Here is a 13,502-nt window from a genome sequence, read left to right on the forward strand (position 1 = left end):
ACCTTCGCACACGCATCGATCTCAGCCATCCACTCCAAACCATTGATTAACCACAGCCGTCCATTCAGTTTTTAGCCCAAGCTTTTCAAACATACAACCCGTCAAAAAGCGTATTTTTTGAGAAAACCCTCAGAAGCTCCCTTGAACTATCATGGAAATTAAGTACTATTTGCAACTCTAACTTTCTCTTCTCCTCTAACTATATATACATCATAAACAAAACCCACATTGTGAACGGAGATTGTCCCAAAATGGAAAAGCTCAGAATCCGATCGAAGAAAGTCCGACCCGACAATGTGTGCAAGAAGCACCCGAAACACGAGCAATCACCGGGAGTTTGCTCCATTTGTTTGAAAGAGAAGCTCGCAAAGCTCTCGAACAGTTCCGGCAGCTCACGTAGAACCTCTACAACAATGGGGTCTGGCACTCCTTCAACGACGTCTTCGTTATCGTCGTACTATTCTTCTACATATTCTTCTTCATGCTCGTCTCCTCCGGCGGAGCGGCAGGCACGTAATTACCGGTTTGCTGATCGTGAAAAGGAGAAGGGTAGCTCGGTTGCAAATTGGTTGCTGGGCGAAGGTGGGGATCAAAATGATTATGTGCTTAAGAAGAGTAGGTCACTGGCGACGTACTTCCCGAGAAGACAGAAAAGTATTAGACAGAATGTGGAAGAGAAGAAGGGTCGTCGGTTTTGGTCAAGGTTGCTTCGTCCAATCAGCAAGAGGAAGGAAGATACGCCAACTTTGGTGCATTCAAGGACTGTTAGAGAGGTCAGAGTGCCTAACAGTGAGCTTTGAACTTTGAAGGAAGCGAGATATTAATTTCTTGATTGATTTTCACTTTGTTCTTCACAGAATGTAGCTTAGAATGTATTCTTCTGATCACAATTTCACATCAGAAAACAGAAGCAAACAGGAGAAGAAAATTGTAATAGTTGTGTATTAGTGTATATAAGTTCACGTCCCTACGTACTATCGAAGCAAAAAGAAGCAAGCATTGGTCAATCAAATTTTAATCATTTGAATATTCCAGCCTTTTAATTTGTATTCGATCGACGGAAAAATTTTGGTTGCAGCTAATTATTTAGTTTCCTACTCACATACTTTAATGTTCTGAGTTATAATACGTAGCGTTAATGCATTGTTGCTTTGATAATGTGCAATCACAAGCAAATATTTACTTGTGACTCAAGAAAATTTGATTATGTATCCTGAAAGCAAATCAATTTTTATTTGATCACAACTCAAAAAATGTATGCTAGCTGATATAGAGTGGTAGTTTTCTTATGCCATTCCGTGTTTTATTTATTAGCATTAGAGTTAGAGATCCAAAATATTGGCGGGTTATCACCCCACTCTCGATCCAAACTCTAATATTGCTACTGCTATTATTTAGAAAAGGTTCATTTGAGATTTGATTCCCCATAATAATTTGTTGTTATGCAGTTCATATCGAAGTTGGTGACTATTGTCTATGCATAGTGATATGACAAAATTAGATCCATATATAACAACAAAGAACCAAACTGGCACGACTTGGTTGTTATTATTCTCAGAATCACAATTTGTGCTAGCTAGCTTATATCCTAGTTAAGTTAATGATTCTCCTTCCAAGAAATTACCACTTACAAATTCAGTAGGACTAGCCTATGTGTATATATATATATATACACACACATATATAGGGCCATTCTAGTGAGGAATATCTTTTTTTTTAATTTAAAAAAAGAATAGGTAATTTGACCAACTTCTCGATCGATTATACTTCAATATCTTCACCATTCAACTTTTAAAGTTTAATGTGTATATCACTTATGTAAAAATTTCAGCAAAATTAGAGGTCTTTAAGACATTCAAAAAAGAGATTTAAACTTATAAACATGAACGGTTTAAGTTTGTTTGGTGTTTCCATTGTTTTCACCAAGTTTGATACCTTAACAATCATCATTTTGGCTGAAATTTTACATAAATGATAACCCTAAAAGTTAAACGGTTGAGATGTGTAAATATAATCAAAAAATTAGTTAATGAGCAATCCCTTTAAAATATTCAAAAAATAGATCTCTTAGAATATATATATATATATATATACACACACTCTTTACTTTATCTTTACTAGCCTTCATACACGTGCTATGAGAGTGTGAAAAGTTCACGCTTGCACGTGCGTTTGTTCTATTTTCTACCGCAAGTAGTGCTTGCACTATATAATCATTTGATACAAACTCTTCAACTCTACATACAAAAAAAAAAGATATAGTGAATTATAGATAGTAAATTTTCACTAAATCAATTGAATTAGAGTCATTTTATTAGTCATTTTACAAAGAAACCAAATAATCTTTATGTTCCCAATTCCCCACCCCATGCCAATCTCTACCGTAACATTAATCTGCAATCTTTTTTCGGTCATAGCATCAATATGGGAGAGACAATTAGAAAAAAAAAACCGATATATTAAAGAAGAAGAACTGTGAGAGAGAAGTTGAAAAAAGTTCTATAGGTTAATACATTCTAAATTTCTAATGGTCTAGATTCGCAACAGAAACAGAGAGAGAGAGAGAGAATAGGTATCATCATCGGTGAACAATATAAGGATTTCATACCTTAATTTAGTTTTCCTCTTGCAGCTTTTTAGGTTGTTGTCTCTTTGGATTGCGTTCTTATACTGTGAAACCATATTTACCTGCTCCAAAATTACCACAGCGCCAAAGTTCTATTAAGATTGTGCGTGTCTGTTTGGATATATTGTGGAAGTTTATTTGGAACAATGAGATCATCCTTAGCCAATTCTTTTTTTATTTTATCACTTTTTTTCTTTTTACTATATTACCCATGCAATATGAGAAAACGTATATTTGAAGGAGGGCAATACGGGTATTAAGTGCAAGCCATATATATATATATATATATGTTGATGGTTGATATCCATATTTGATTAAATCACTGGGGAATAGCTATGCCTGAAAACTCAATTGTGACAGGTAGTAGATATGGCACGCGAGGCAGAACAAGTTCTAGGCAAGTTCCACATTCCAATTCCAATGGGTTGTAAAGTACGTTCAAACTGTTAAGCTGGCAGCAGGAGAATATTACAACTTGTAGTCAATGTGTTTAGATGACTCTTACCAACTTCCTCAAGGGTTTCAAAGTGCCATACTAATCGCATAATTAAATTGAGACGTGTGTACCGCCGGACAAGAAGAGCCGTGAGATGAAATGCCACACAAATATTCTATAGTTGCGGTCCTTGCGGAATGTTCAAGTACCACGCAAGTCAGGACATAAACCATCTACTTGGTTTTTAGTAATCAAATAGAGCGGATTGACTTGGAACCATCTATGTGCTAAGTCACATGCACTAACAAATGGTTTAGCCTATATTAGAAATACTTAGTCAATTACATGAGAAATATCCCAATTATGCCTGATTTTGGTGGATAGTAGAAACAAAACTGTTTCAATTGGGGTTGGGCCTAGCCTGTGTCACTGGAAGATACTGTGAGATGTGAATTGTAGCAAATAGTATTACAGCTGAAGGAGCCTACAAGCTTACAGCTTACTTCATCGACACGCGCTGTTATTGCTATTTCCTCCCCAATTAGTACGTTGGAAAACTCTGAAAATGGCCACGTACATAAGAGAGTGAGATCACTTAGTCATATTGTGTCATCTAGTCACATTGAAGTTTTACTGATCACAAGTAGAAAACTCACACGTACGAGATTAGAAAATTAGCATCCTTCAAATGAATGTGTAGAGAAAAATTGCCGAAATACACCATAAATTGGCTGAAATTGTCGATCTCAATCCCCAACTTGCAATTGTATTAATTTATCTCCTAAATTTAGAGAAAATTACCAATACGCCTTCTGTTAATTTTAACATTTTCAATTTAATTTTGTCACATACCTTACATATGAGTAATATGATGGATAAACATTGTCATTATATCTTATCAATAATTAAAAATGAAAAAAAAATCTTTCTTTTACAGAAAGATTCATTGTTTTTATATTTTAAAATATTTTTCTGCATACTCATTCCATGTAAATATATAAACATTTAAATACGAATTATTTTCTAAGTATTAAAGTCCCATTGCCCACCTCACTCTTAAATACATTATGTATATTTATATACTTTTGATTTATACTCATTTCATGTAAATAATAAAATACATACTTAAATAACTCGCTTTAAAACAAAAACATAGTAATTCTCTTGATATCTTCCTTTTAAATAATTCTGTTTATTTTTTATTTATTATAAATATAGATAGAATGACAATATTATCCCCTCACATGTCATGTATGTGACTCCAAATTAGATTGAAAAAAAAATTAAATTTAACAGAAGTGATGCAAATCGGCAAGTTTTGTTAAGTTTGAGAGGCATATTAATGCAACTGAAAATTAGGGGTATCAACTCACGATTATTTATGGTAAATTTTGGGGTGCAAATTAGTAATCTTGCCACTTATAGAGCAAAATGAATAGTTCAGATGCTTTGTTTATGAAAATCTTCAAAATTGTCATCGTTGTTTTGGGTTAGACAATATTGGCATGCCAATGGTTATTAGAACCAAAAACAATAGTCTTACTTTTCTTCACGTTTTTGACTATTCGATCACCTTCAGTTTCCTTCATGGATGTCAATTGTGTTGGCATAAGCTTATACCTCTAGCCATAATCAGTGATATTATCGACACACCTAGAATCAAATATAGCACGAGCCAACCGCACAAATGGCAACCTAACAATGCCAGATGTGCAACGAGTCATTGCATGCCCAAAACCGACAACAAACGCGGTCGCACGTGCCCCCCAAAGAGGGCCACATGGAGCACCTTGAAGGGACCTAATCCCACATTGAGAAATAAGTACTCCACCTACCTCAGCTCAACTATATAAGGTCGAATCTCTTTTCTCATTTATTAAGAAATCAATACTTACTGTTACCTATTGTTATTCTATCAACATAACATTTAACTTAGGCATCGGAGAGTTATAGACCGTCAAAGCACGGTCTCTCTTCTAACGCCGCAGTGTGTTTTATTCAACATGCAGGAGTAAGTGTTAAGTGCGCAACAAAGATCAAGCAAACGAGTAACCGAACGAGATTAGCCCGTGAGGGCAATCTGCGACGTTAACAAATTGTATCAATGTGATGTCCATCTAGGGTCATTGTTGCAAGTCTTACATGGAAATGTCATTGCGTCAAAATGATTACCTAGCTAGAAGGAATCGATAATATCAAGTTTGTTTCCCACGAGTCCTTGACTTTGAAAGCATTGGCAGAACTTTCTTACTTACCTGTTCTAAGCTAAATTCTGTGTGGTCTAGCCGCCTGCGTGCTTTACTACGTACTTATATTATAAGCATCCTAGTTGAATTAGAAAGTAATTGACACTGTTCTTCTGTGAAATATATTTGGGTTGGGAGGCAGCTGTGTAGTGTTCCTTTGTTTTTTTAATCATCTTCAGTTTGCTCCTATCACTGTATGGCGCTGAAGTTCATAACATAACTTCTTCACAGCCATTAGCAGAGGCCAGAGGGACAAACACTAGTATCTCCTGGCTAATTATTCGAATTAGGCTTCTTCAGTCCAAATAGTTTTGCTAATAGGTATGTGGGGTTGTGGCACAGAAGTATATTATCTCGTATGTTTGGGTGGCCAACAGAGACAATCCTCTTGCAGCTACAGACACTTTGGCTACTTTGAGAATCGGAAGCAGTGGGAATCTGGAGCTCGTAAATGGCAAACAGATTTCATTTTGGTTAGCCAATATATCTAATTGTTCATCTGCATCTCTCATGGATAATGGAAACTTTGTTGCCAAGGATGCTAGGGGAGCAAATTTGTGGGAGACTTATGATAATCTTATTGACTCACTTCTACGGTTCTACCAACCATGGTGATGGGATATGATGGTGGTTCTGGAAAAACGGAATTTCTTTACGTCTTGGAAAAGTGAAAGTGATCCAGCACCCGGGATATTCGTGACTGGACTTTCAACAGACTTGCCGGCACAAGCGTTCATTTGGATTAATGGATCTACTCCGCACTGGAGAAGTGGACCGTGGGATAAAACAAGGTTTATCGGTATAGTGTCGTCGTATAAAACTCAATATCGACACTTATTTTCCATTGCTGATAATGTAGAACAGGAAAAAAGGTATTTATCATTCAGTTTTGTCAAAACTCCTGGTAACAAAGTTCTTGGATATATTGACATGTCTTCAGAAGATGTACTGAGGTGGTTGTTTTCAGTAAGTGGAAAGAACTGGTTTCTTCGGTGTAAGTCACACATGAACCCTTGTGACAGTTATGACGCTTGTGGACCTTTTGGTGTTTGCAGTGTTTGAGCAAAAAACATACATTTTAACCTAACACGTGTTCTGGGCCAATTCTTGTAGCCCGAGCGATTGGGCTCGAATATCTCGGAATATGTGCGGCTTAAGAGTTACACCAAATATATTTGACGAAGTAATTATTGATTACCATTATATGGTAAATAAGGCGCAAGGTTCGTGCACGGTTCAACTAAGGAATGAAATATGCATCCTTGATTATATTTGAGAAGGAATTATATGATATGCACAACCGTGCTCGAGTGCAAATCCCTTTATCTCCTACCATACAAGGGCAATTAAGCCGTCTCAGATTTCTATCAAAGTGCATGTGCTCATCAAGTTTACATTCCTTATTGGAGTTGGAGACATTCACGGTTTCATCTGTTGTGCAACAGTGTATGATATACATATATTGATGTGTGGTATAGAATTGGTGTCATAACATGCACGTGAGGTGTGTGTGTAATGGTCTAAATATCACTTATCAGTATCGTATCGGTCGAGGAGTAAAACGATATATCGATATATATCGGTTTTATCGGATTTACTTATTTTTAATAAAATTTATAAAATTTATTTCAATATGTACTAAATAAACTAAAAAATGGTACTAAGTAAACTAAAGAAAATAAATACTTGATTTTGTGACAATTAAAGTACACGAACGTCACCTAATAATAAAAATAGATATTTAATAATGATTATTTAGGCTTAAAATTCATCATATATATTTAAAAAATATATAAGTTTTTTTAAAAAAGAGGAAATAAATATTAAAAAATTAAAAAAAATTGAAAAAAAATCAAAGTTTGACCAATATTTGACCGCTATATCGGAGTTTGACCGATATTTGACCGTTAACCGATATATTCAACCGATATGGCGATATCGTATCATTTTCTAAATATCACCGATATATCCGATATTTAGAACACTGTGTGTATAATAATATGTGCAGGAAAATGTTACTATATAGCATGCAGCAGCGTAGACTAGAATTTTCCGACATTCACATCTATTTGCATGGAAAAGGTAAAAAGTTTGCCTAGAAGTTTGTTGCCGGCCAAGAGTCATATTAAGGTGCATGTTGTTTATCAAAGATTACATCCATAAGATTTCCACGGCTCTAAGATCATCTCAAAGATTTAATAATCTTTATTGCCTACATACGTATTCGCTGAGCCAATATAAGTACCTACAACGTAATCGTATCAAAATCTATTCAAATGTTTTTTGATATATTTAATCGATATCTACGGACTACGGTTAAAGATAATATCATCGATGAGTCTTATAAGGAAGTAAATCTTATCAAGGAGCAATCAAACCTATATAAATAAAGGCTCTGAGAAAGAAGAACGACACAACTCTTAACATACAAATCAGACATATGCTAAACAAGACCCATCGGGCAAACTCTATTCGAAGTCTTCCTTGAGGCAACTATCTCTCAAAGTCTTCCAAGAAACAACAACATTCAAACCGCTAAAGGTCTCACGTCCTTAGCAACCTGCAACCTGTTTCCCTATCTTAAAAGCTCTGATTACTTGCAATTTAGCGGTTAAATATTGATAGGTGACTCGCAAAGAGATGCAAAAGAAGCCTTGGACAGACTAGGCGACATACACTTATGACCAAATGAGGTTACATTTCTCATCCTCATCACATTTGCTAGCATTGGAAGTTAAGACAACGCAATCACATTCAACCCACTCTCTACATAAGTACTGGCACGCCCTCAGACACTCGAATTGAGAACGTTCGATTACCTGAACACACAGGAAACGCGAACATGCACAGCTTATGAATCTCCAATCTGCAAGTGTTTCAAAGGGTTTATACCTCAGTGGAATGAGGAATGGAGCAAAGAGATTGACCAGAGGTTGTGTGAGACGAACAGAGTACGTTGTCTTGTGAGACTAACACAAATAAGTCAATCACATCATCAAAAGAAGAAGATGGATTTCTGAAGTTGGGAAGATTGAAAGTACCCAATTTTCATGAATTTTTGGGGTCTATGGCTCGAGACAAGTTAGAAGACTGCAAGGAAGTGAGAAACAGTGACAGAATAATTGTTCTTGCCGAGCTTTTGCATATGTTGGTAATATAGGGTGTTTGATCTGGTTCAAAAACCTTACTGACATGCAGCAGGTTCCCTTACATAGAGAAGATTTTTACGTCCGCATAGCAGACTCAGAACTATCTAAATGATAATAGCTATCTTACCTCTATTTCCTGTTAATTTGTATTACTGTAATTAGTTTGATGTTGATTTCTCATTTCAGGTGCAGGAAAGGCGCCGATAAAGTTGATTGCCAGCCTTTCAAATTACGAACCACTCAGCTAGCACAGCCACTAATGAATCCAGCCAAAGAATACACAGACGTCTTGTCACAATATTACATTGGTATTGGTTTGGTACATAAACTTGTTTAATACATTAGTTCGCCACTCCTAATTGGACTCATAACCTTGTTGTTATCCGTAGTACTTTTTCTTAATTAAATTCCAGTAGTAGCAGAAGATTCATTTAAAAAGGGCCGGACCATCTGCAGCTCCATATTGATCAAATGATTGAAATCACCTTATTAGCATGAATTACAGAATTAGTGCTCGATCATGCCATTATATATATGCTTGAACATTATAATTAGACTATTTCTATTTACTATGTGCTTATATTTCAAATTACCTCGAACAATTACCTCGTACGTACGCATGCATGATATATACTAACAAAACATGCACCGACAAAATTTTGTTTCAATTAGTTCAAAGGCACTTACAGTCTCTTACTATGCAGTTGCACTTAATTTGTTCCATCCTTTCTATTCGTCGTCAATTTTGAGTTGTAAGCTTTTGTTTTCATTGGGCACTTATGGAAAGGAAATGAATTGGGTCGAATTGACTATCAAGAATCTGCCGTGCGCCTTAAGATGATGCATGACTCGTGGAAACTGTCAGACTTCAGAGTCCTGTTGACTTTGTGATTAGTGGGTTTTGGTACGTACCAAAAATTCATGGTGTTGGTAAGAAATGAAACACATGATCGAAGACCTTTACCAAAAACACTTGAAAATAAATACGAACTACTCGGTATAACTTGAAATTTAAAAAGGAAAGTTATCGATTTAATCCGATCCTAAAATATATCTGTAGACACATGAAATTTAATTAAGTAAATTATCTTCGTTAAATGATTAAATCGACTAAGAGCCCAACAAAATTACACACGTGGCCCAAAAGTCAACAAAGTTGGTGCATATCCGAATGAAACTCGTGTCAGTACATAAATGGATGATCTTAATTGAAGCTACGTGATTATGACGTAAATCGGAAATTGAATGTCGTTGACGATTCGAAATGGTAATCGGACATTTGATTAAATTAATAAATTCTTTAACGGTTATAATTAAGTCAATTATTTTCTGTTTAATTAGTTATGAGAATAACAAATTTTAAATTAATCGGAAAATACATATTGATTTAATTATACAATTAAAGAATTTATTATTTTAAGTGTCATTAAAATATTCTATAAAATAGAAATTTTGACACTATAAATAGCCTTTCAACATGAAGAGAATGGGGATTTTTAAGACTTGAGAAGAAGAGAGAAAATCACTTGAGCAAGATCACTCTCAACAAATCCCGAAGTCTCTCAAGTCCACGAAGGATCATCAAGCTGTCAAGCCTCGTTCTTCATCAAATCCAAATCCAAACTCAAGTCCACGAAGAATCGTCAAGCTACCAAATCGCTCGTTCTTCATCAAATCTAAATTCAAACTCAAGTCCACGAAGAATCGTCAAGCTACCAAATCGCTCGTTCTTCATCAAATCCAAATCCAAACTCAAGTCTACGAAGGATCATCAAGCTGCCAAGCCTCGTTCTTCATCAAATTCAAATCCAAATCAAACTCAAATTCTCAAGATCAAGTGCACGTCACCCTTGAGCCAAGTCATATACGGAGATAGAATCAGAGGAGTTCACAAAGATTGTAACCCCGCGCTTGATATTCAATAAATTACATTTATTTGTACACGTGTCTGTCTTCTCTTATTGGTTTTCAGATTATCGTTCTACAAATTGGCACGCCCAGTGGGACATTTTTGGCCTCTCATCTCCTTCTCCGAAGAAATCTTTCGTTTGTGAGATGGCTTCCAAGAACAACCAAGCCATTCCACCGAAGAAATCCAAGTCCACAACCGCAAGGTCAAACGGAGAGGCCGAACCGGTCAAGAAGTTCAAACAAACATCCTCCAAATCAAAGAGCGAATCAATTGCCCTTGTCACCCGGAGCGTGGCTAGAACTCAACCCACGACATTTTTGGCACTTGCTAGTAAGCCTCGTTAATCAGTCATCACCTTGGAGAGCTTGGGATCAATGGAGCATGCCTCTCAGAGTGAGAAGAAGCAAATGTCTAAAGAGAATGAGCCAAAAGAGCAATATCCTCTATCCGTTCATGGTGATGGCCCTATCTTGGAAGACGTTTTCTCTAATGACGAATCAAGCACGGCGTCATACCATGGAAGTCCCAAAGAAGATGGCGATAACTTTCATTCTATGACACATGAATCCTCTTCTGACAGTGCGCAAGTCTTGGTGACGGGGGCATCCACAGTCGAAGAGCAACTCTCCAATCTGTTGGAGATGGTTGAAAAGCTCACCCGAACGGTTGAAAAGCTCACCCGAACAGTTGAAGAAAAGGATGTGCAAATCGCTGAGCTCTATAGCAAGTTGGAAGACCACAATGATGAGATTTCCACCAAAGGCTCGCCTGGCAGGAGCAAAGTAAATGAAAAGGGAGAAACGTCCAAGAACGATGGCGACTCGCTTGGTTCCTTATCACTCCAACAATTGCAAGACATCATCACCAACTCAATTCGGGCTCAATATGGAGGTCCTTCTCGTGACTCCATCACTTACTCCAAACCTTACACAAAGAGGATTGACAGCTTAAGGATGCCGCTGGGGCATCAGCCTCCAAATTTCCAACAATTTGAAGGTAAGGGAAACCCAAAGCAACATGTTGCCCACTTCGTGGAGACTTGCAGTAACGCCGGGACAGAAGGCGATCACCTTGTCAAGCAATTTGTTCGCTCGTTGAAGGGAAATGCCTTCGAGTGGTATACAAACTTAGAGCCGGAGTATGTTGACAGTTGGGACCAAATGGAGCGCGAGTTCCTTAATCGATTCTATAGTACAAGGCGGACGGTGAGCATGATGGAGCTAACTAACACAAAGCAACGGAAGGATGAACCCGCGATCGGCTACATCAATAGATGGCGCTCACTTAGCCTTAATTGCAAGGATCGACTGTCAGAGGTGTCAGCCGTTGAAATGTGCATCCAAGGCATGCACTTTGATTTGTTATACATCTTTGAAGGAATCAAGCCTCGTTCTTTCGAAGAGTTGGCTACTCGAGCCCACGACATGAAGCTAAGCTTGGCAAGTCATAAGGGAAAGAATGAAACCCTGGTCGACCAACGAAAAGAGAAAGCCTTTGGAAGTAGATTTGACAAGGTTGTGAAGAAGCCTTCCAAAGAATTAATGGTCATCAATACTGCACCGGTTAAGATCTCTACGCGGGATAAGAAAGAGTTCAATAAGGTGGAACCTCCTCGAACCTACGATAGGAGTAAACACAGGAGCGAAAGACGTACCCATTCCCAAACTCTGATGTGGCGGGCATGTTAGAGGATCTGCTCGAAAACAAGATAATAGAGCTTCCGGAGTGCGAACGTCCAGAAGAAATGCATTGAGTCAACGATCTGAAGTATTGCAAATATCATCGCCTCGTTAGTCACCCTATAGAGAAGTGCTTTGTTCTCAAGGATTTGATAATGAACCTCACCAAGCAAGGGAAGATTGAGCTGGACGTTGACGACGTTGCTGAAGTCAATTGCATTACCGTAACATTCGGGTCGTTCGAGCCAGTTCCACTCCCTTTTCACCCGATGAAAGCACCGTTCTGTTTCACAAATAAGGCGCGCGAACATAAGAAGACCAAATAAGTTAAAGAATGTCATGCTTCCACGCCTATCCTCCAAGTTGCCTCTAATGTCGATGATGAAGGATGGGTATTGGTCACTCGGAGAAGAACTCGCAAAGCTATGATGCAAAACTCACCGGTTGCCCGACCAAGCCATAAGAAATCACCTCCACGATGGGAGGAGAACGGACGAGGACGTTTTGAGATGAAAGTCGTTCCATATTTGTGGAAGCCTCTTCGCCGGAAGTTGTCAAGAGAACACTTGCCGACAAAACAACCGAATGTCACTTCAATGGCCACAAGTTGTGAAGTCAGCTCCAAAGAAGATGAAAAGCCTGAAGCAAGAGAAGTAAGTGCAAGTCAAGTGTTAAAGAAGAATGAGGTGTTGAAACAATTGGAGAGTCTACCTTTCCAACTTAGCCTCTCTGACTTGATGCAACTGCCAAAATCAACGAGATGCGCACTTGTGCAGTTGCTTATCGATGTAGGAAAACACTTCACAAGCATGAAGGAACGTGGCGCGTGTGATGCATATTGTGATACCATTCACTTCACAGATGATGATCTCCAATTGAGCTCTAAGCCACATAATCGGCCTCTTTTTGTGACAGGGTACATGCGAGAGCGGAAGTTGAATCGCATGCTCATAGACGGAGGGTCAGCAGTAAATATCATGTCCAAGTCAACTATGTCTCAACTCGGCATTAACGTTGATGAGTTATCAAGGAGTCGTCTCATGATTCAAGGTTTCAACCAAGGAGGACAAAGAGTGATAGGGATGATCAAACTAGACATGGATATCGGAGAGCTAAAATCAAACACCTTGTTCCACGCCATCGATGCGAAAACCTCGTACAACTTGTTGTTGGGACGGCCATGGGTGCATGAAAATGGCATCGTGCCATCCACTTTACACCAATGCTTCAAGTTCTATCGCGGAGGTGTGAAAATCGTGGTAGGAGATACCAAACCTTTCACAGAAGCCGAATCGTACTTTGCGGATTCTAAATTCTACAAAGATGAGGAGTCAATGAAAGAAGTCATTCCGGTCGGAGTACCCTCCACGGGGAAAGCCGCTAAAGTTAGGGAGAATGATGCCAAATCAAAAGACATTGAGCTTCATGGTGAAGTGTCGCAAAAAGTCTCATCT

At 38.0% G+C, this 13,502-nt stretch overlaps 1 protein-coding gene and 1 pseudogene across 1 annotated transcript; both read left to right on the forward strand.

Annotated features, from left to right (window-relative positions):
- The first annotated feature begins 209 nt into the window (after positions 1–209).
- Positions 210–1,037, forward strand: LOC126793957 (uncharacterized). The gene has a single exon (XM_050520590.1). The coding sequence runs from the start codon at positions 252–254 to the stop codon at positions 798–800; it is 549 nt and encodes a 182-aa protein (XP_050376547.1). The 5' UTR covers positions 210–251; the 3' UTR covers positions 801–1,037.
- Positions 1,038–2,995: 1,958 nt separating this feature from the next.
- Positions 2,996–8,569, forward strand: LOC126795852 (G-type lectin S-receptor-like serine/threonine-protein kinase At1g61390; annotated as a pseudogene).
- The last annotated feature ends 4,933 nt before the right edge of the window (positions 8,570–13,502 follow it).

The sequence above is a fragment of the Argentina anserina genome, chromosome 5 (genome assembly GCF_933775445.1).
Source record: "Argentina anserina chromosome 5, drPotAnse1.1, whole genome shotgun sequence".
NCBI classification, from domain to species: Eukaryota; Viridiplantae; Streptophyta; class Magnoliopsida; order Rosales; family Rosaceae; genus Argentina; species Argentina anserina.